Source organism: Heloderma suspectum, chromosome 5 (assembly GCF_057233095.1).
Source record: "Heloderma suspectum isolate Gila_16-S chromosome 5, 16-S_ref, whole genome shotgun sequence".
In the NCBI taxonomy this organism is placed as follows: domain Eukaryota; kingdom Metazoa; phylum Chordata; class Lepidosauria; order Squamata; family Helodermatidae; genus Heloderma; species Heloderma suspectum.
The window spans coordinates 20222750-20246764 of record NC_139462.1 but is presented as its reverse complement, the minus strand read 5'-3'; the positions used below and the strand labels follow the sequence as shown (position 1 = coordinate 20246764).

The window sequence follows — 24015 nt, the reverse complement described above, 5'->3', positions numbered from 1 at the left end:
TTAGATAGCTTTTAGAGTTCTGACTGAAACCCAGAGTGAATTCACAGCCCTACTGACATTGGAGCCACCAGCCTCCACTGGGTGGGGCCAAAGTACTAAATGTACCAGCATACAGGGTGGCCCAAAAGTAGGTATACAGTTGTTTAGAATGTTGATGGGAGGGGGAGAGAATTTTCAGACTTCCAGTACTGCTTTAGAATCCACTTTGTTCTTGACTCAAGTTCGCTGCCATCATTCACAATATCAGTAAAAAAAAATAACTGAACAACTATATACCTACTTAAGGGCCTCACTCCCCTCACTCTCTACACTTAATTGATTTAACTGTCACTCCCTGTCACTCCCTCTTCCCAACTGTCATTCTGACTCCACCCACACATCTTCTACTCACATACCCTCTCCCCCTCCCATCAACATTCTAAACAACTGTATACCTACTTTTGGGCCACTCCGTATTTTAGCTTAAACCTCTTACTACCAGTAACTAACCCTTAGGAGAAGCATTTCAACCTTTTAGAACGGTGGTGGGGAGAACATGTTTGGTAGTTTCCCAGCTTTTACAATTGGTGGTCAGGGCCGAGATTCTACACCCTCGGTGTAAATAATATCAATAACACAGAACAGGACTGGTGAAGAGGTATGGGCTATGGAAGTCCAGAAGTTAAAACTGAGAGGCCTGGAGGCCTACATTTGGCCTTCAGGGCAGAGGTTCCCCACTGGTCTAGAGTGCCCCCTTCACTGGCACACTTTGAAAGTTTACTGGCGGTTGAATTTGCACTCCCAGCAACTCCCAGACAAAATTCTGACACTTATTAGGCACTTGTCAAGCAACAGAACTAGGCCTTTATTTACAAGTGCACACTGCATGGGCAACAATCTAAATCGGAGCTCACTCAGGCAGATGGTAATTGGTACAGGGGCTTCCATTTCAGCAACAGGTTTGTTAAGACAACACATGCACCACAACGCAAAACGTCATATTGACATTAAGTAAGATCTACAATAAGGGAGAATTTTGCACAACCACTCACAAAGAAAACTCTATTGCTAAGTTACAGGGGGACAGATTTTTGGATGAATGTTAAGAGACATTTCTTAATGGTAAGAGCATTTCAACAACAGAACCAATGAGAGAGAGGGGTGGGGTGGGGTCTCCCCCTCCCTGAAGGTCTTCAAGCAGAGATTGGACGGTCATGTCAGAGATGATCTAGTTCTGGAGTGAGCGGGGGAGCTGGGCTAGTTGGCCTACAAGACCCCTTCCGGCTCTGTGAAATGGCATGTCTACTCTACCAACTTAAACCAGTTGAAGTGTTCTATGCAGCCCCCACCCCTCCTGGACTTCTGGTTATTCTGCAACGGCAAATTGGCAGCACTTAAGGCCTCAGGGCTTCAACTGCTAATTGGAGACATGAGGTAAACAATGCTGTTTCAAGGCACGAAACCAGCATGAAACCAATTATTAACATCCGTTTCATGCCTTAAGCAACATGGCTGCCACCGTCACCACCAGCCCGCGCTTTGTTCTTCTACTGTATCTGTGAAAGACACTGGTGCCAATAGCAAACGAGCAACTCAGGAAGCACAAGCAAAAGGGCATCTGCCCCAGTTTTCATGTGCTGAGCCTCACTCCCTTCTTTGTTCCCAGCTTATTTGCACTGCTCAGTGTGTGGAGAGCAGAGTAAGGTGTCACAGCTGGAGGTGGGTGAACCAAATCTCCCCCCCGCCCCACAACAGCTGTCCCCATGGTCCTCACTGCAACCCAGGCAAGGAGAAAATGCCACCTGCGGGGTCAGCTCCAAGTATCAGAGAGTACTCGCAAGGTGGGCCCTTCCTCCATCAGTGGTCCCCTGAGGGGAGGAGAGGTGTTACTTAGCTAGCAGTGATAGCAACAGGAAGGAGCACTCTAATCACTGCTACACTGTCCCTAGTTGCACTCTGGGGGTTGCCATGTGAATGTCCCATAACCTTCCAGGGTGATCGTACATTGAAGGCATTATGGAAATTCAAACAGTGGTGTAGTGTTAGGGGGGAAAAGCAGGTTAGGGGTGGGCCTAGGGTGGGTGTCAGTGGGGGCCCCTTGGTAGGGTGCCGGGAGCCCAGCAGCTGAGTATTTTGGGCACTGATGCCAGGCTTTAGCACCTGTGGCCTCAGGCCTTTACTAGTCATATTCTTAAGTATCAGTCACTTCTCAAAGGGGCCTCCAGGTAAACTAGTTATTGACCAGAAGCGTAAATCATTCCTAGCTCAACCGATGTCATTAACTTCCCTGTATGTCTCAGAAAAGAACCACTGTCCCCCCGACCCACCCAATGGACACAAGCTGGGAATACAAACCTTCCTCCAAACCCTGTCATCGTGTTTTCAAGTCACACACAAGGGTGTCATTGCACTTAAACATCTCTTTAACAATACACGTATCGCGCTTCCTTTTTGCATCTCATGCAAGTGGTATGATTAGACTGAAGACAAAAAAGGAACATTCCTCCCTTCGAGCTCCTCCATGCCACTCTGTTAAGCAGCAGTTTCTCCATTAACCTTTAAAAATGTGGTTCCAGTGAAGTCATGAACATCCAGTGGCAACAATGCTCTCAGAGGAGCATTGACTGACCTACTTAACTCCAACTTCATTGACTGATGGGACTACAAAAACAACTCGATCCATTTTGTAGTGGAGCTAGCACTCACAGACACAGCACCGGCAACTTATTAGCTGGGATGTTGACCTCATCTGCCACCACCCTCAGAATTCCATTCCCTCTTGAGTTTAGCTGAAGTCCTCACACTAGCTGGGGGGAAATTAATTTAGCAGCAATAAATTCTTCCCTGTTGTAATGCCAAGTATTTTGGGGCGGCTTGGTCTTGAATGGCAATGAAAACCCATTAGCTTTACAAGATACTGTTTCTTGTGGAGATGAAAACTGCTAGAACTGGTTGATGTGGATCTGCCTGGACTTTTGGACTCTCCTTGGATATGGGTACTGTCATGATGAGCACCTGCACTTCAACATTTACCACGACCCCATTGAACTCAATGGATGGTCACTGTCATTGTAGCCAGTTTTGGCTATTGCAAGATGTTTTCCAACTTTGTAAGTAATGCAAAGCCATGCTAACAAACCATGGTTTATTAACCACGAACCCACAGTTCACGACTCAACAATGAACTGTGGGTTCTCTTTGTGGGTTGTTTGTGGTTAACAAACCATGGTCTGTTAGTGTGGCTGGGTTCACACAGCACCACAACCCACGTTTCAATGACAACCCATGTTTGAACCCATACTCAAGCTTGAGTGTGTGTTGTTGTGTTGTATGAATCCAGTCAACGTCTCAACAGCTGCAGGGGTGAGATTGCATTTACTCAACAACACAATCCAGGGAATATGCAATTCCTCCCCCCCCCCCCCCATGGGTGTGCTAGTTATGCAAACATCCTACAGATCTCCCACACCGTCCCTGTGTACAGGATTGTCCTCCCCTGGAAAGGCCTCAAATGTGTTTATTATAACTTTGGTCTGCAATTCAGTTGAAACTGTACACTCTCACCTCCTTTTCTTTCTCAGAGCAGGAGAACTAGCAAGCTTGCCACAGTTTGCAATGCTTTCAAAAGGACTCATCCAATAAATAGTATGAACTGTCACTGAGGAAAAAAATGGAGAACAGAAAAAAACCTCAAGAGATTTTCTTTTTTATTTGCAGGACAGACTAAAGCTAAAGGAATGTGTGTTTGGGGTAAACATGCCTCACAGTCCACCGGAGGAGGGTTCTTCAGCGCAAGCCCCTTTTGAGATGAATGGGAGGCGCGCAAGGGTACTGCTGGGCTCTTGCACACTTTCTATTCATCTCAAAAAGGGCACGCGCAGGAGAACCCTCTGGCGAATTGTGCCCACTGGCTCTTTCATGTGCAATTCCAAAGTAAAGGTGCCGACAACCCAGGGGCTTCACGGCTGCTCAGTTTGAAACGCACTTGCAACACCAGCGGACGCATCAATCACACCAGGCTCAATGGCATGTCACCAGAAGGTCAAGGATCCAATACTTTCTCTGCCAAAGTTCTTATCACCAGCAAAACTACCATAAATTATAAGGAGAATTTTGTCAGGTGCTGTTCCATCTTAAAAAAACTTCCTATGTAAGTTTGCTTCTTAAGTGGATGATGGCAGGAACAGTTCATCAAAGGATGTTATGAGTCTGTAATAGGATTTCTCGTCATCTGTCAGTCCAGCGTTGCCTGGCCGGACTACTATAGCCACGTGCATGTCAACTTCTTCTGCGGCATCCGCCTCTGAGGGAAAGAGAGACAAGACTAATCAATTAAACTGGGTGTACCAAGACACCCCCAATCTAGGAACATAGGAAGCTGCCTTATACTGAGTCAGAGCGTTGGTCCATCTAGCCCAGTGTTGTCTACACTGACTGGCAGTGGCTCTCAAAAATTTCAAGCAGGAATCTTCCCTCACCTTATCTCGAGAAGCTGGGGATCAAACCTGGGGCCTTTTGCATACAAAGCATGTGCTCTATCATACTGAGCTACGGCCCTCCCTAATACACCAGGACCATACTTTAGAGCAGAGGTGTAAACCCTCAGGCTCAGGGGCCAAATCTGGCCCATGTGGGATCCCAATCTGGCCCATGTGGGATCCCAATCTGGCCCACCAGGGTTCCCCAGTTGGCCACATCCCTCCCCATCCCCTTCCCGCAACCACTGACCTTTGGTGGTTTCCTGGCTTTGCGTAGTTTTTTCCCCGTTCTAAAAGGTTGAAATGCCTCTCCTAAGGCTTATTTATTGGCAATAAGAGCTTTAAGCTAAAATATGCTGGTATTTTTGGCCCCACCCCCTTTGCCTCTAGTCCCACCCTCCTGCATTTGGCCCCACCCACCAGTGGAATATAGCCCCCAAGGCCTTCTGCAAAAAGGAATTCAGCCCTTGGGCTGAAAGAAGTTCTGCATCCCTGCTCAATACCAATCTTCCACATTTTCTTAGGGCAACTTGGGGCTGATCTACATACACACACGAGATGTGAAGAATTGGGGGGAAAGGACAGAAAAAAAATAGAGACCCCCCCCCAAGTCCGTGTGTGTGTGTGTGTGTGTGTGTGTGTATGTGTGCGTGTATACACACACACACACACACACACACAGTCAGGGCCAGAAATATTGGAACAAGGATAACTGTTCTGGCAGTTGGCCTCTGTATACCACCACATTGAAGTTGAAAGGAAATACACCCAGATGGGACCGAAGTCAGGACTTTCAGCTGTAATTCAAGGGGTTTGACAAAAGTGGGGCACTAACCATTCAGGAAGGACAGCCAGTGGCATACACACACCCCCATCGTTGGTGGCCCATAAGTAATGGAACAAACCAACATCATTTCAAACTTAAGGGTCGTCTTTAATACCTGGATGAAAATCCTGTTCAGTCAATGACTGCCTGAAGTCTGGAACCCATGGACATGACCCAATGCTGAGTTTCCTCCCTCAAGATGCTTTGCGGGGCCTTCACTGCAGTTGCCTTCAGCTGCTGCTTGTTTGTGGCTCTTTCTGCCTTCAGTCTTGTCTTCAGTAAGTGAAAAGCATGCTCTATTGGGTTGAGAGCAGGTGACTGACTTGGCCATTGGAGAACATCCCACTTCTTTGCCTGGACAAACTCTTGGGTAGCTTTTGCTGTATGTTTTGGGTCATTATCCATCTGCAATGTGAAGTAGCATCCTATCAGTTTGGCAGTATTTGGCTGAATCTGAGCAGAAAGTATAGCCCTATACACTTCAGAATTCACCTTGCTGCTTTTATCAGCAGTCAGGTCATCAATAAACACCAGTGACCCAGTTCCATTGGCAGCCATACATGCTCATGCCATAACACTGCCTCCACCATGTTTGACAGATGATGTGGTATGCTTTGGATCATGAGCTGTTCCTTTCCTTCTCCATACATTTCTCTTCCAATCATTCTGGTACAAGTTAATCTTGGTCTCATCAGTCCAAAGAATCTTATCCCAGAACTGGGCAGGCTTTTTTAGGTGTTTGCTGGCAAAGGCTAATCTAGCCTTTCGGTTCTTGAGCATTACCAGTGGCTTGCACCTTGCTGTGAAGCCTCTGTATTTACATTCATAAAGCTGTCTCTTGACTGTAAATGTTGACAGTGACATGCCTACCTCCTCAAGAGTGTTCTTGGCTAGATGTTGTGAAAAGGTTCCTCTTCACCCTGAGCAGAATTCTGCGGTCATCCACTTTAGTTGTCTTCCGTTGTCTGCCAGGCCTTTTGCTGTTGCTGAGCTTGCCAGTTAATTCCTTCTTTTTCAGGATGTTCCAAACTGTTGTGTTGGCCACTCCCAATGTTTTTGCTGTCTCTCCGATGGGTTTGTTTCCTCAGCCTAATGATGGCCTCCTTCACTCGAATGGACACCTCTTTGGACCTCATGTTGGGAGTTCCAGTGAACAGCTACCACATGCAAATGTAACACTCAGAACCACCTCCAGGCCTTTTATTTGCTTGATTGGTCATGGGGTACCCAGGAAACAGGCCACACCTGGCCATGCAGCTGCTTGTCAGCCATTCATTCCACTACTTAGGAGCCACCAACGATGGGGGTGTGTGTATGCTACTAGCTGTACTTCCTGAATGGTTAGTGGCCCACTTTTGCCAAACCCCTTGAATTACAGCTGAAAGTCCTGACTTCGCTCTCACCTGGGTGTGTTTCCTTTCAACTTCAATGTGGTGGTGTACAGAGGCCACCTGCCAAAACAGTTATCCTTGTTCCAATATTTCTGGCCCCGACTGTATATATTAGGATTTCCTCCCATTTTTCTGGATTGTTTTTCCAGCCCTTCACATCTACGGGTACAAAATTCCTAGATTTGTATCATTTCATATTGCAGGGGAAGGAATCACATGGTTTTGACCTTCCCATTAATATCTTCTTGCCCATGGAAAACAAGTACTTCAGGAAGATCATTCTAACGTAGCCTTCTCCTTGACATGCTTCTTTACTACAACCAGGATTTTTTTCTCTAATGTAGTGTATCATTAAAACATGGAAATCCCACCGCCCCCCATTTGCAGTTTCAAATAGTAAAGCACTTGGGCCCTCTTTGCTTCAGAATAAATCAATTTTGGAAAACAGCAAAATGTGCTGAATTATGCAACGTAAGGTAGGCTATGCAAATGAAATCTATATAACCAAACACATTTAGAAAATATCCATAGGAAAGACAGGTTGGAGAATTCAGCTATTCTTTGTACAGAATATGGATTACCTTGGTGAAGAATGTTTTAAAAAATAAAAGTACACAGGAAGTTGCTATACCGACTCAGATCATTGGTCCATCTAGTGTAGTATTGTCAATACTGACCGGCTGAGGCTCTCCAGGGTTTCAGACAGGGGTAGGGCTGGCTCCATGTTTGAGGACAAAATGGGCAAAATGCCCTCTGGGGTGCCCCCTGTCACCTGGCAGTGGCAGCAGCACTCCCATGGATGGCTGGGAGCTGCCCTTTTAATTCTAGCATGCCCCACAGCATCAGACGTAGTGTCACTCTAGGGCACTGGGGAACTGGAGGCTCGAAGACCCAGCTTTCTGATGTGGAGGGTACAGGGCAGGTAGGCCCAGGAGGATGCCAGGTGTTGATTCTGGGCCTGGATAACGATCTTTCCATGCCCTATTTGGAGATGCCAAGGATTGAAACTAGGGCCTGTTGTGTGCAAAATATGTGCACTACTACTGAGCTACAGCCCTTCCCCAAAGGGGAAGCTTTGATCATGTCAGATAAAGGGCATTTATGTAAGGAACTTCCAACTCCTTGCATTGATCTCCTTGCATTGATAAGACTGAGGGGAGACAGGATAGCGCTCTTCAAGTACTTGAAAGGCTGTCACAGAGAGGAAGGCCAGGATCTCTTCTCGATCATCCCAGAGCGCAGGACATGGAGTAATGGGCTCAAGTGGCAGGAAGCCAGATTTCGGCTCAACATCAGGAAAAACTTCCTGACAGTTAGAGCAATATGACAATGGAACCAATTACCTAGGGAGATGGTGGGCTCTCCCACACAGGAGGCATTCAAGACAAGGCTGGACAGCCACCTGTCAGGGATGCTTTGACTTGGATTCCTGCATTAAGCAGGGGGTTGGACTCGATGGCCTTGTAGGCCCCTTCAAACCCCACTATTCTATGATCTACATTGTACTTGTACTTTATGGCCTCTACTTGATGCTTGGCATCAGAGAACCTCAGCAGATCTGTTCCATTTTTTCTCCTGTTCCGTAAGACACGCACACTGTTGAATGGACAGAAGCCGAGCAAGTGGCTCAGACAGTCACCTTCTGGCACCAATGACTCTGCAGCAGTTCGCAGTGGACAAGTCCGGCCACACCTGCTGGAACAACAGTGAGGTAACAACCATGAGCTCTCTTACCTCGAGTGACATCCGTCAGGAACAGGATGTTGTTTGTGGAACATCCAATGCTTGTGGCAATCCGCTGGTAACTCTCGCTGTCAACTTTAGGGCCTATTTTAGTGTCAAAGTGGCCATCGAAGAGCTGAAAGATCGAGGGAGGACATTTGAACAAAAACAAGCAAGCAAAAGAAGAAAAGAAAAGGAGGAGAGGTTTGTTCATAGGAGGAAGCAAGTTCAAGGAATTAAGAAACTGAGAAAGGATAACCCGAAGGACCAAGTGTTCATGAAACAACTGCTCCATGAAGGCCACTTTCAACTGCTCTCATGATGTAGCTATCTCCACACAGAAAGTTTCCGTGGAGGGACTTGCTATGAGCATTGAACAGGATTTGTAGTGGTCAGTGGGTGGAGCTTCACTGCCCTGTAGCTTTTTGTCCCTTCATGAGACTCAGGGCTGACTCCAAGTTTGAGGAGGCCCTCAGCTGTGGTGGGCAGAATCAGCACTCCAATTAGCGCCTGGTGGGGCTCCATGAGCTACCATTTTAATTTCTCACAATGCCAGTGGAGACTGGTGGCTTCTATGTCAGCGGGACGGCGAATCCGCTCCAGGTTTCAGTCAGAACCATCCAGAACTCTAAAAGAGCTATCCAAGGTGCACCCTGGATCGCTCCTTTTAGGGTTCTGACTGAAACCTGGAGTGGATTCACTGCCCCACCGACATCAGAGCTACCAGCTTCCATTGCATAATGCCCTGGAGCAACACCATGTCAGGGCTTTTGTGGAAAGTTAACATGGTGGCCTGGTGCTGGAAAAAGTGTTTAAGGGAGGGCCAGAGAAGCACCAGAAGACTGAAGGAGATTGTGACATAACCTTCCCTCAGGTCCGATTGCCTCTGCTTTGGGACAGCTGTCCTTACAGTCCCACAAGCTTCAGCCCCTACATTCACCAGGTAAAAGAGACACCCAGTATGCCTAATTGGTTCCCTTTACCCAACCAGGAGAAGTACCCAGGAAATAGGAGCACCACTGGTAGCACAGAAAGATGGACAAGTCACGGGATTTTATAATTTAAAAACAAATTAAAGTTTATTTAATACAAGAGAGGCTATATCTTATAATTACTCACCCTGGTCTCGGTCTTCCCGGCCTACTCTACCCCTTCTAACTCTTATTCTCACAATCCCACTATCTAGATGTGGCTTAATGAAACCCTAAGGCCTTGTCTCTATCTCCAAGCCCTATCCCTGTCTAACCAACTGTCTGCTCCTGCCATTTAGAAACAGTCTCCCCTCCCTCTCTCACACACATGTCCCTCCCACCTTTCACTCACTCACTACCAAACAATTAACCCTCACTTACCTGGGTTCTATTTAACACAGCAAACACATATAAACATTAATATAAACTCCACATGACAAGCGTTGTGATTTTGTCACAGAGGATTTTTTAAAAAGTGGTGCTGCTTTTAACTTATAAAAGCTCTACACGGCTTGGGACCACAATACCTGATGGCACGCCTCTCCTGAAATGAACCTACCCATACACTACGTTCAACATCTAAGGTCCTCCTCCGACTACCTCCTCCAAGGGAAGCTCGGAAGGCAGCAACGAGGGAGAGGGCCTTCTCAGTGGTGGCCCCCCATCTGTGGAACAAACTCCCTGATGAGGTCCGACTGGCACCAACATTATTATCTTTTTGGTGCCAGGTTAAGACCTATCTCTTTTCCCAGGCATCTGGCAGCACATGATGAGTTTTAATCGGTCCTGGATGTGTCTTTCGTTATGACTGATAGTTCAATGTTGTTTTTAGTTATATGTTGTTTGCATATATTGTCTGTGTGCTTTTTTGTAAATGGCTTTTAAACTTTTTATATTGCATTTATTGTTATCTTTGAGCAATAAAAAATAAAGGAAAAGAGGTTTGTTTGTAAGAAGCAACACATTCTAGAAATTAAGGAGTTGAGAGATGATAACCTGAAGGGACAATGGGCTTTTCTTGTTGATATGTATAATGACTGAGGATGCAAGATGCGAACACCCAGCCTGTTGGAATTTGCAGAATTATGCCTAAAAACCATGTCCTCAGAATGGTCTGAGGGCTGAAGCTAAGCAAGTCTGACCCCTATAAGCTGCCTGGATGGGAGACTGTCTGGGAAACGTCAGCTGCTTTGAGCTCTTCAGGGTATAATAGCTAAAATAATGTAACAGAGAGAGAGAGAGAGAGAGAGAGAGAACCACCCCAATCTGTATACCTACCTCTGAAATATCACCTGCTGTAGAATTCCCAAACAAGAGCTTTTGTGCCTCCACGCTCCCAGAAGAATAAATATAAACCTTCATTCCTGCTTCTCTCCACTTTCTCACTGCTGGAACCACATCCTCAAAGAACCTATAATGGAGAACAAAAGGAGATCGTGAGAAAGGCAACCTGCAGAAATTCTGAAGATGCAATTACAGGACTTTCCTCACTGATAAGTATAATTACTGGATATTCCCGAGGTATTGTAACTTGGTTCCATTACAGAAATGTGCAACATGAAGATTGTAATCCGATTCAGCTTTGGATCGTAGCAACAAAAATTGTGTTGCCTAATTATGGAAAGACATGAATATATCAACAGTTAAGAGTTGGTTTATTAAATTATGGGACATAGCAATAGCAGGGAAAAAGTACACATTGTGTAATATCAAGAGTCAAACGCCTCCTGAAAACATACATGTTCCTTCAGGTTTTCCCTGGCTTATAATTGATCATCATGATGCCGCTCTGTTTTACTGTCTCTTTTTATTGTTCCCTTAGAGTGCAATCCTATCGATTGTGCTCTTGGTGATTGGAAGCCCCCAAACTCAGAGGCTTCTGATCATCCAATGCAGGGCGAGAAGAGCACCAGAGGCAATCTTTGCTTCCTGCCTTGCAGATTTCGCTAGACAGGCTGTCTCCATCCTTGGAGGGGGAAAATCCCCACTGTCCTATGGCCCTTCAGACAATGTCTAGGGGACACAAGATTGCTTCCTCCCTTTGTTGTAAGTTGAAATTTGTGTTATATTGTATAATGTATGTACTTTTAACTGCAATTTTTAATATCTTTTGTATGTAAACCACTTAAGAAATGTTATTATATTAAGCGGGATTTAAAGACTACTACTACTAAATAAAATAATATATAAGATTCCTAGAAACTAGCTACTCACTCTCCCTTCACACGGCCGTTTTCATATGCTGCTCTCCATATGTGGCCCTGGAGCTGTTTTAAGGCTGTGGTCTTTCTGTCTAAAGACATCTGCCAGCGGACGTTGTCTACGACTGCCTGGATGATGCGTTCGACCTCTGCTTCCCCATCCCTGGTTTCCAGTGGGATGGGCACAACTCCATCCATGTGCGAATCTTCTTCAGCCTTCAGAAGGTCGAATGGGAGAGGAAGCAAGGAGACAACGTCAACAAGGGTGGGGACTCTGAATGCTCCGCTAAGGTGGTGACATTTTATTTTGTATAATGAAACACTAAACATGGGGCAGACAATAGAGATCTACTTAAATAAATAGTTGCAAGCTAGGAAAATATCTGGAGTCTATTTCGCAAAACATCATGGAGAATACTTAGAAAGAAAACCTTTAAAGCCATCTATATTAATAGCCCACGGCATGAGCTGAAGAAAGGGCTGTAGAAGGTCCCAGGTTTGATCCCTGGCATCTCCACGTAGGGCAAGAAAAACTCATGGAGAGCCACTGCCTGCCAGTCAGTCAGTATTGACAATACTGAGCAAGATGGACCAATATTTTAACTTGATATAAGGCACTTTTCTATGTTTCTATCTATGCTGCCTTGAGTTCCATGATGGAATAAATATGGGATATAATATTTTTAAACAATATTATTTAATGCATCAAAGGCCTCTTTTTTAAAATCCCTCTGTGTGTATGTGTGTGTGGGGGATGGATTTCGGGAAGCAAATGGTATGCTGGGGGAAAGTTTAATCCTCCCCTCCTGGTGCATGCTGGTCCTGATCTAATTTGGGGCCATGCACACTTACTCTAGAGTAAAAAACCTGTTGAGTCTCACACAGACTCTACACAATTAACGCTGTGTGACGTTTGACCCTTAGCCTCCCTGAATTCAATGGCTTGGAGCCATTCTTGTTCTAAGATGACTTTGAGTAAGCACTGCATTGAAAACAATGCAGTGATTACTCAAAGCCAACATGGATTTGTCAAGAACAAATCCTGCCAGATGAATCTGATCTCATTTTTTGATCAAGTACCCTCCCTTGTGGACTGTGGGAATGTTGTAGACATAATATACCTCGACTTCAGCAAAGCTTTCGACAAAGTGCCCCATGATATCCTGATGAGCAAACTAGCTCAAAGTGGGCTAGATGAAACAACGATCCAGAGGATCCACAGTTGGCTACATAACTGGACTTAAAGAGTGCTTATCAATGGGATCTTCTCAAACTGGGGAGAGGTAACGAGCGGGGTACCGCAGGGCTCAGTCCTGGTCCCAGTGCTCTTCAACATTTTTATTAATGACTTGGAGGAGGAGGTGCAGGGAATGCTGATCAAATTTGCAGATGACACAAAATTGGGCGGGATAGCTAATACCCTGGAAGACAGAAACAAAATTCAAAGTGATCTGGATAGACTGGAGCGCTGGGCAGAAAACCACAGAATGACATTTAATAGGGATAAATGCCAAGTTCTGCACCTAGGAAAAAGAAACCAAATGCACAGTTACAAGATGGGGGATACGTGGCTCAACCACACATGGGGGATACGTGGCTCAACCACACTACAAGCGAGAAGGATCTTGGAATTGTTGTCGATCACAAGCTGAATATGAGCCAACAATGTGATGTGGCTGCAAAAAAAGGCCAATGCTATTTTGGGCTGCATTAACAGAAGCATAGCTTCCAAATCCCGGGAAGTACTAGTTCCCCTCTACTCAGCACTGGTTAGGCCTCATCTGGAGTACTGTGTCCAGTTCTGGGCACCACATTTTAAGAAAGATGCAGACAAACTGGAGAGGGTTCAGAGGATGGCAACAAAGATGATCAGGGGACTGGAAACAAAGCCCTATGAAGAGAGACTGAAAGAACTGGGAATGTTTAGCCATGAGAAGAGAAGACTGAGGGGAGATATGATAGCGCTCTTCAAGTACATGAAAGGTTGTCACAGAGAGGAAGGCCAGGATCTCTTCTCCGTCATCCCAGAGTGCAGGGCAAGGAATAATGGGCTCAAGTGACAGGAAGCCAGATTCCGGCTCAACATAAGGAAAACCTTCCTGACTGTTAGAGCAATACAACAATGGAACCAATTCCCTAGGGAGGTGGTGGGCTCTCCCACACTGGAAGCATTCAAGATGAGGCTGGACAGCCATCTGTCAGGGATGCTCTGATGTGGATTCCTGAACTGAGCAGGGGGTGGACTCGATAGCCTTGTAGGCCCCTTCCAACCCTTCTATTTTATGATTCTACTATTCTATGATTCTATAAGAACCTAAGAAGAGACCAGCTGGATCAGACAAAGGTCCATCCAAGCCAGCATTTTGTTTGCTACAGTGGCCAGTCAGATGTTTCTGGGAGTCCACAAGCATGAAAGCCACAGACCTCTCCTGTGGTTGCCCCCATCAACTGGTATTCAGAAGCACACTTCTGACTAGTGAACGTGGCAGTTCTGTTTAGCTATCATGGCTACGACAGACCTGTCCTCCATGAATTTGTCTAATGCTATTTTTTAACAAGGTGTATAGATCACACATTTCCCAGACTCTATGTTCTGAAGTTTCACAAAACACCCATAGTCTGGTCTTGTAAAAAGCCACTTGCCTGCTCATATGGGGCAAATAAAAATAACCTCCAGATGATCAGGCTGGGAAGGTTTTGTAATCCAGGACAAGAACTGGATTTCGTTATTTCATTTTCCAGCCACAACTAACGTAGGCATTCATGGGCAGTTGGGCTAATGAGAATTTGTGAGAACTAGTAACTTTGTGTGGATTTTTTGTAAGGCTGGGGTAGCCCTACGTCTAAGAGTTATGTTGATATACAGACTGATACAAAACAGACTATAAGAACAGAAAGAGACACCAAATGCTCCACCTGTTTTCTCAAAAGGCCGACATCTTGCTGACACTCCTCTTCTTCCCAGTGTGTTCGTAGATAATCTTGGATGTTGTCTTTGATATACGGAAACAAGGTGTCCTAGTGACACATAAAACACATCACAAGTTAATGCTGCAATCCTATGGACACTTACCGGGGAATAAGCCCCATTAGACACAGCAGGACTTACTTCTGAGTAGACAAGCATGGTAGTGCGCTGTAAGTGACAACCTTCATGTACGCCAGGGTTGGGAAACTTGCAGCCTTCCAGACGTTGTTGGATTACAACTCCCACCAGCTCTAGCCAGCATAGGCAATGGTTGATGCGAGTTGCAATCCAGCAACATCTGCAGGGTGACAAGTGGTATACCCCTGATGAATACCAGCAATGTGGGACAGACGTTTTTCTACTGTGGTATTTTTTTCCATGAAAATTTTTCAATTTTTAGAACTATATCGACCTGGTTCATACAACACAACAAGCCAGGGTACAGGTTAAGTATGGGTTGTTGTTGAATCATGGGCTGTTGTGTGAACCCAGCCATACTAACAAATCATGGTTAATTAACCATGAAAAACCCAGAGTTGACAACCCGATAACAAACTATGGGTTCTCCTCATGGGTTGTTTGTGGTTAAGACACCATGGTTTGTTAGTGCGGCTGAGTTCACACAGCACAACAACCCACGATTCAACGACAACCCACACTCAGGCTTGCTGTGTGAACCCAGCCATTGTTTCACTAACATTAATTAGTAACATAATGAATGTGACAACACCAGTCAAGTTGGGCAACTGAAACAGATACAATGCCAGTCAAATCTAAAATCAAAGTTTCAATTAACCTTTTCTTCAACTGACTATCACTAGGAAGTGTGCATGCATATATAATAAATAAAAATGCATGGTTCTTTCAGTATGCTAACTTATTAAGGGAGCAATCCTATGGCTGCTGCACAGCGGCTAGATGGTCATAGGATATCTGGCTTTCCAGGAAGCGACCTCGGACCCCATGCTCTGAGGTCAGTTCCCGGAGAACCAACCTCCCTGCACTTCTGCACTGCCTCACAGGCAGCATGGAACAGCCCCATCCTCAGTGCTTACAAGAGGAGTGCGGAGCAGCTGAAAAGGGGCGTTCCCAGAGGGCGTCCCAGGGCAGGTGGAAATGCCTGTACGACACATCCAATGTGTCGTATGGCAGCCTCCTCCCTCGCTCTGCCCTCCCACGGCTAAACAGCCGCAACTGGCTGTCTAGCCGAAAATGCAGGGCAGGAGAAGCGCAGACGGAACGATCCCGTCCGTGCTTCTCCTGCCATGCATTGGATAGGATTGTGCCCTTCGTTAAGAGTTTGGTGTTTTCAGTTTTCCCCCATAACCAATGTAAGGAAAGTGTATGCAATAGAGTTTTCATGTCTTATAAATATTGATAACTATTCCATTTTTTTTCTCCCAAGTAAAGCTTTTAGATGTTATAGTCAAACAAATTCAACAGCACAATCCTATAGTGTTTACTCAGAAGTAAGTCCCACTGGGCTCAATGGAGCTTACTCCCAGCCCAAGTGCACTTTACTGCTCCCCCGCCCCCCAATCAAATATTTCAGTTCAACTACTTTAGACTAATGGGAAAACTGAGATATGTATATAGCACATAAAATCAACATGGAATATATTCAATATACATAGCTAAAAACAAGTCATATAAACACATTTAAATAAGATGTCAATCAATTTAGGGTAGTGAAAACATTCCCAGAAAAACCTTCAGGAAACCCAGATCAGTGGTGTATACTGAGATAGGGTGCTCCAATTATCATCGGACACATGACTATGACGGATATTTTGAAGTTCAAAAATTGGTAAGAGCCAACTCGCACACTTAGCAATATTATGTGGTACAATGCTTCCTGGACTACTACAGACTTCTGAGAGGTGTGTGTGAGAGAGGATATCTCATGTTTGAATGGCCAAAGACTCTCTGCCTGTAGGAATTTAATGACCTGGTTCGCATGTAACGAGAAAATCACTGTGGGTGAATTTCCCCATGGGGCTTCTTGTTGTGGTGGCGACAGCCATTTTGAATATTAGGGGTGCAGCAGGGGTATACCGTAGCTTCCTGTTACATGCAAACCCGATGAGGGTGGGTTGTAGGGGTGGTTCACAAGCCACCCACAACCCTAAAACAGCCCATGGGTTCTAGGTGGCTTGTGAACCATCCCAACAACCCAACCTTGCCGAGTTCGCACATAACGAGAAGCTACGGCGCGCCCTCGACATGCCCTGAATATTCAAAATGGCAGCTGCCAATGCAACAAGAAACCCCACGAGGAAATTTACCCATAGAGGCTTCTCATTACATATGAACTGGGCCATCATGTCAAGGAGCATAGGAACCTGCTTTATACCTGGTCAGGACATTGGTACATCTAGCCCAGTATTGTCTACCCCAGGTTTTCAGGCAAGATCCCTTCCCAGCCCCAATAATTGAACCTGGGACCTTTTGCATGTGAAACATATGCTTCAGCACTAAACTAGTCTGTCCTACTCTTGAACTTGTTTCTATATGTGGGAAGTCTGTTTTTGTTTTATTGTGGAGGAAATGGTACCATCTGGGAAGCACTATACAATGTGTTATTATTTATGATATTTATATCCTGCCCTTCCTCCAGGGAGCCCAGGGCAGTGTGTGGAAAATCAATTAAAACCCACATGATTCATGAGCTAAGATTTCTTTAAGTGGGTAATAATGGATGAAGGTGAACAAATGCTGTTATAGATATCTAGGATTTTGTTACAGTTAGGTAGGAGCAGGGTACCTGTAACCCTCCAGATGTTGTTGGGTTCTAACTCCTATCAGCCCCCAACCAGCATGGCCAATGGTCAGGGCTGATGGGATTTGTAGTCCAGCAACATCTGGAGGGCCTCAGGTTCCCACCCCCTGCAGTTAGGGATGGGGAAAGGATCTTGGGTAGAGATCTGAGAGAGAGAGATGTTTCCCTTCCTTTTGACCACAAAAGGTGGGAGGGAAGAGAAAATGGCAAGGGAAAATGGGCGTAGTTATCTAAGACAGCCTTTCCCAATGGTCATGCTGGATGGGAACGCTGGGAGCTGCAGTTCAACACAGCTGGAGGGCACCAGATTGGTGGAAGGCTGGTATAAGTCAACAGGAGGCTTAGGCCTGTACATGGATAGTGCAAGGTAAAGCTATAAACAGAAAATATCCCATGAACGTTCAACTGATATCTAATTCAGCATGTAAAAACAACACAACACATTTGTTTCCTCTATATTGTCATCCCCCCCCCCCCCCCCGCCGCTTAGTTGTGATTTCTGGCACTACCAATGAGAACAGAATTTGTGAGGTCAAAGCTTTCAGACGGCAACTGTTGAAGTGGAGTGAGCACCTTTGAATAAAGCGCATAATTGAATTCGGAATTAGCCAAGTGTGGCTGGATTGTTGCTATAATTGAGCACTAGAAAAAGGGCCATCTTAAGCAACGTCTATATCGGGCACTGTCCAATTATACAGGGAACAAAAAGGGGTTGTTATGCCTGACGCTTCAGCTCATGTCCAGGAACAACGGACTTGCTAAACGACAAATGAAGCAACCTTCATGGTGTGTAAGTAATGAAGTTCAAGGTTGGTTGCTCATGCTTTACAAATCAAACTTGGGGGAAATAAATCTCAAAAACAGAGATTCCTGGTCCTTCTAAAATTATAAGGTCACCCCCAAGAACAAAGACTAATCTGGTTTGGAAGAGTAAAACTCCTCCCCATTCAAGTAACTTATTTTATTTAAAATATTTTTAGGGTGCCTTTCAGAGCAGGAGTCCTCCCAAGGCAGCTTACAACAATACAATCCCATATAGTAAAAACCCATCCTGTGATAAGAGAGAAAAAAATCGTAAAACCAACAAATACCTGCTATAAAACCTCTGGCTCAGATATTATTAAAATCTAAAACATCGTTGCAGCTACAAACCAGGAAAGTCCAATGAAACATAACCAGGGGAAGGCCAGAGAAAACAAGTAAGTCTTCAGAGGCTTCCTAAAAACTTGCAATGATGGGGTCTGAAGGACCCCCCAATGGCAACACATTCCAGAGGTGTGGTGTGAATGTCTACGGCTGGAAAACCTACTCATGTTCTGAAATCCTGACAATACAGCGTTTCAGAACATGTAGAGGCCTATGTACATGGGCTTCCCTGCTGCTGACATGCATGTTCAACACATGGAGGTTTGGGGCTGAGTTAGTAAGCACACACATCAGGGGTGGGGCCCTTTATGTAAAGGGGTGTGCAGCTAATGTGTGAACTTGCCCTTTTCCAGGCCACCACCATTCTGATGCCAAGATGTACTCCTACAGACATTCATCTTGTCTCCTTGCTACCACAGACGCCCAGTTCCGCTACTTCACTATAAAGATGTCCTATTATGAATGTAGCCCTGGGATTTAGCCTTGGTTTAACTTTCATGGCCTCCCCAAATAAGCTCAGGAACTGCAGTTTTGTAAGGATGCCAACTAGTAGAGGCCCTCAACTCGTTCCCAGAATGGGAATTCCCATGGATATGTGGCCAGGAGCCATTCCAAATAAAAACAGGCTTGAAGCTTGTTTAGGAAGTATAGTGTAAACTTGCCTGCAGGCTACAGATATACTACAAACCTAAGTGTGTTTCGTTATCATGGATCTTTCCAAGAGACACTAGAAGTTGTAGTTTTACATTAAAATTTATAGGATTAGACACATCCTTTAGCCTCTACTCCTATCACTTGTGTGACCAGAGAGTTCTCCAGAATCAAAAAAATTATTTATTACATTTACATTCCACCTAACTGACCGATACCCTTGCAGAGGTTTGCAATCATAAAAAAGCCAAAACAATAAAACAACAGCCAAAACACTAAATACAACAATGAAAATATACAAATATTAAACATTAAGGGCGCAACCCTACTGATTGTGCTCTCGGTGATCAGAAGCCCCCAGACTCGGAGGCGTCAGATCAACCAATCCAGGGCAGGAGCAGCAACAGAGGTGATCTTCCCCATCCTCCCACCCTGAAGATTTTGCTATATGGGCCTTTTAGCTTAAAAAAAAAAAAAAACTTTTTAGTGCTTCAGAGGGGGAGGGAAGGAGGCTGGAAGTGGCTTCACATAACTTGCCCACCAGAATGCCCCCTTTCCTCCTCCTCTGAGGTCACTTTTCCGACCTTGGAGGGCGGCCGTTGTGGTTCTTTTTACACTGGGTGAGAACAGTTGGTTCTCTGACTCCCCTTTCTGAGGTCGGAGTGCTCTCTTTGACCTTGGACGAGGGACTCTAAAGAATCCTATTGTCCCTGAAACGCTCGCCCGGGGACCATAGGATTGCTTCCTAAAAATATCAGAAAGCCAGTTTAATATCCAGAGCAGATGATTAGAAATTAAACGTCTGCTGAAAGATTTCCTCTTTGACACTGGTGTGTTCTTGCCACAGCCCCTTCTGATCCTTCCGCATATCAGGTTCAGTTATCTCTCTGCTGTGAACGGAGTAAGAATAGGGCAACCCTCCCCTACCTGGTGTCCTCCGGATGCACTGGCCTTCAATGCCCATCACTGCCAGCATGCTGGCTGGGAATGATGAGTGCTGCACTCCAACATATCTGAAGGGTACCAGGTTGGGGAAGGCTGGAGTAAAGAATGTACACACACAACCATTTAAGCATCCCACTTTACATAATATACTTCTTCTGAATACTCGTGGGTATGCAGAGGTCTTTTGGGTGTGTGTGGACAGGATAAGGAACACCTTAGAGCATATATTTAGCATAAATAAAGAGCAAAATTAATTCCCTAGCATCCCCAGCTTAACTTTTTTTTAAAAAAAAGGTGCTAAGATTCCAGATATCAAAGACCTCAGAGAACTACAGTGGGTCAGCAGAGTGACGTGGGGCGGAACATTCCCCAGTGCTTTATTTTTCTGTGGAAATTTTTTTCCCCATTGCATAGGTTTATTAGTAAAAATAAATGTATGCCAATTGAAAAGACAATATTAGGGAAACTTCATTAATGTTGTATTAAGTTGTAACTAATGTTTTTTCAGATGATTATCCCTAGCAAGAGTGTGATACATATATGTCTCAGAGTAAAATGGAATTAATAAGTAGTGGCGGTGAAACTGAAGGTACCCCATCAACCTTGGTGGAAGACAGTTGAACTCTGCTGAAATAGATGAGAGGTTGTCACCATATCATGCTGTGAAGCCTGCACAGGCAAAGGGAAAAAAGATCAGGCTTAGAAACCTGGAGTTTTCAGCTGGGAGGGGGTAACCCTGAGAGGGGTAGTTTCATTTCTCTGGTTATGTGGCAGTTCCATTTCTCCACTTAAGTTTCATTTCTTCAGGTTTGAAGCAGTACTTTCGGTTTTGAGGAAGCAGGGTATATAAAGGGAGCAAGAGAACCGGTAAGGGTGGAGACAGCCAGAGCCTGAAGTGAGAGCAGAGTCTGTAGAGTGAGCAGGAAGAAGCAGCCTAGAAAAGTCTAAGGGCAGTTAGGTTGTAAACTGTTTACTAGTAAACTGTTTTGGTTAAGCCCTGTGTCTAGAGTGTCAGTCAACCCATGTCTACAGCCTAAACCCCATGTTACTGGGAAAGGGAAGTTTAAAAGAAGGAAGATGGGACTCTTAAGGAGGCAAAAGATCCTTAAGGAGTTGTTCAGGGGAACCTTGACACATGCACAGTTGTTTGAGTTGCTAAAATTAATTAGGGCGCAATCCTATGGGGATAGGTGGCCACCTCCGAACTTGGAGGCGACTGCCTATCCAATGCAGGGCAGGAGAAGCATGGAGGGGATCATTCCCTCCGCACTTCTCCTGCCCTGCATTTGCGGCCAGGCAGCCGATTTCGGCTGTCTAGCCGCGGGAAGGCAGAGCGGGGGAGGAGGCTAACGGACGACACATCAGATGTGTCATACTGGCATTTCTGCCTTCCCCGCCCTGGAACGCTCTGTTTAGGCTGCTCCGTGCCCCTCTTCCGCGAGGGGCCATTCCGCGCTGCCTACGAGGTCGGTTTTGTGGGAACAACCTTGGAGCGCGGGCTCCGAGGTCGGTTCCTGGAAAACCACATATCCTATGGCCATCTAGCCATTGACTAGCAGCCATAGGATTGCGCCCTCTGTGTTTCAACCATTTCAGTACCTTTGTTTTTTCTTAAATATAAATATTGTAAGGGAAGTATATGCTGTTTTCCTGATATTTTTTACAAATGGTCCAATAACAAAATTCTACACAATATAACATTTAAATCATGTTACGGGTGCTTCACACCAATATTTGTGGTGTATTGGGACAAAAAAATAGCACGAGGTACTTTTCTGAGCTCTGCTGTTTATTTATTTAATTATTCATTTATTGCATTTATGTCCCGCCTTTTTTCCTCTTGCAAGGAACCCAAGGCAGCTTACAGTCTCCCCATCCTCCTCCTCTCCATTTTATCCTCACAACAACAACAACCCTGTGAGGTAGGTTGGGCTGAGAGTCTGTGACTGGCCCAAAGTCACTCAGTGAGCTTCCATGCCTGAGTGGGGACACTAGAACCTGGATCTCCCAGCTCCCAGTCCAACACTCCAGCCACTACACCACGCTGGCTAAATACAAGTAAAATAAACATACAAAATTGGATCTCTCTGGGGCATCAGAAAGTTTTCCAATGCAAATTGAAAATTCACCTATGCAAATTACTGTAGTTTGCATTGGGAAATTTTCCGGAAAACCCACATCACTACGCATCAACTCCTCTACTAGGGAACCCACCCCTTTGGAGTACCTGCTGTGGAACCTCTGCACATTACGATTCTGGAGCATGGCAATACAGAGCATTGAGCATGCCTACTGGATTTCACTGTTGAAAAAAAATGAGGAAATTTATGCACAGAATAATATAATAGAGCAGGGGTGGGCAGAAGGTATATCTCCAGATATTCTGCACTTCCAACTCCCAGCTTTCCTGACCACTGGCCATGCTGCCAGGGACTTATGGGAGTTGAAGTCCAAAACGCCGGGAGATCTACCGACCCCTGCAAATACAACATATAAGAATCAAGGGTGTTTTATTGCAATGTTTGGTCACGATAGATTACTTTTGGGTATTCTGCTATGCATTCTTATACATTCTATTGTATTATTCTGTGCATATAGTTCTTCATTTTTTTCAGTTGTGTTCTGACTTTTTTATATTGAACTTTGAGTGGTCATGATAGTAGCCCGCTTTATTTAACTCGGGAATATTGTGGTTGCCCTGCGTCAACTGACTGTGCAATTTAGAAGATGGCCAATATTCAGCTGCACGATAGAAGTGGCAGGCAAGCTATCTTTCAAGCCAAACTTCCGCTGTATTCCATCTTCTCAGTCAGCAACAATCACTATGCTTCTTGAGGGACTCCTGGACTCTCCAGAACAGATTTTTAATCATCAAACACGTTTCACAATAAAACATACATTGCAACCATAAGACAATCCAATTTCCCCAAAGAGAGCTCAGAGTGAGTATTGGGAGCAAGTCCCGTTTAAAGTTAGGATTTACTGAGTGAACTAGCACAGAAAAAGAATGTCAGTCTAATAGCTAAGGTGGGCCGGGCATTTTTACTGGGGCCCCCACACTCTGGAATTCTTTGCCACGAAGAGGGTTGCTTGGCGATTTCCCTGCCTGATGCCAACAAGGCAAAGACGTTTTCATATCAAAAGGCCTTGTGGGGTCAGAATGCTAAACTGGTTTGTCCATTTTGATTTGTCTGGCATTTATTTATTTATTGCATTATATCCCGCTTTTTTTCCTCTTCTAAGGAACCCAGGGCAGCTTACATTATCGTCCTTCTCTTCATTTTATCCTCACAACGACAACCCTGTTAGGTAGGCTGGGTTGAGAGTCAGTGACTGGCCCAAAGTCACCCAGCAGGCTTCATGGCTCTACAGGGCAGAAGGAGATACGGAGTGGGGAGACAGTCACACTCTAAAGGCAGAGTCCGTAACAATAGGGTGCTGACTGTCCCTAAACTGTCCCCCAACTCAAATAACCTGGATGGCCCTGGCAACAGACCCCCTGGGTTGAAACTGCTGCTGCTGAATGCCAGGTTGGTGAATGGTAAAACAACTGTTATCCAGGACTTGTTCCTGGATGAACACACTGACCTGACTTGTATTACAGAGACCTGGCTAGATGAAGCTGGGGGGGGGGGGAGATCTCTCTCAGCTCTGGCCTCCAGGGTTCTCTGTCCAGAAGCAGGCAAGACCTGGGGGGGCAGGGAGGTGGAGTGGCAGTGGTCTATCGGGATTCGATCCCCCTCACCAGGTGCCCTATCCCACAGTCTGCTGGGTTTGAGTGTGTGTATTTGAAGGTGGGTGCCCAGGACAGAACAGGGATTCTGTTGGTGTACCGTCCACCCCGCGGCTCAACAGTCTCCCCTCCTGAGCTAGCTGGGGTAGTCTCGGGGTTGGTGTTGGAGACCCCTCGGCTTGTTGTGCTGGGGAATTTCAACATCCATGCTGAGGCTGCCCTGTT

The 24015-nt window shown here is 45.4% G+C and overlaps 1 protein-coding gene across 1 annotated transcript in view; it reads right to left on the bottom strand.

Moving 5' to 3' along the window:
* Positions 1 to 816: 816 nt before the first annotated feature.
* ENOPH1 (enolase-phosphatase 1) overlaps positions 817 to 24015 on the bottom strand; it is a 29339-nt gene continuing 6140 nt past the window's right edge. Inside the window, exons 2-6 of the mRNA XM_084855457.1 lie at positions 14485 to 14586; positions 11582 to 11784; positions 10646 to 10778; positions 8409 to 8532; positions 817 to 4282 (exon numbers count right to left, since the gene is read on the bottom strand). Coding sequence (XP_084711583.1) covers positions 4143 to 4282; positions 8409 to 8532; positions 10646 to 10778; positions 11582 to 11784; positions 14485 to 14586 — 702 coding nt within the window. The 3' untranslated portion in view covers positions 817 to 4142. The remainder of the gene's footprint in view (positions 4283 to 8408; positions 8533 to 10645; positions 10779 to 11581; positions 11785 to 14484; positions 14587 to 24015) is intronic.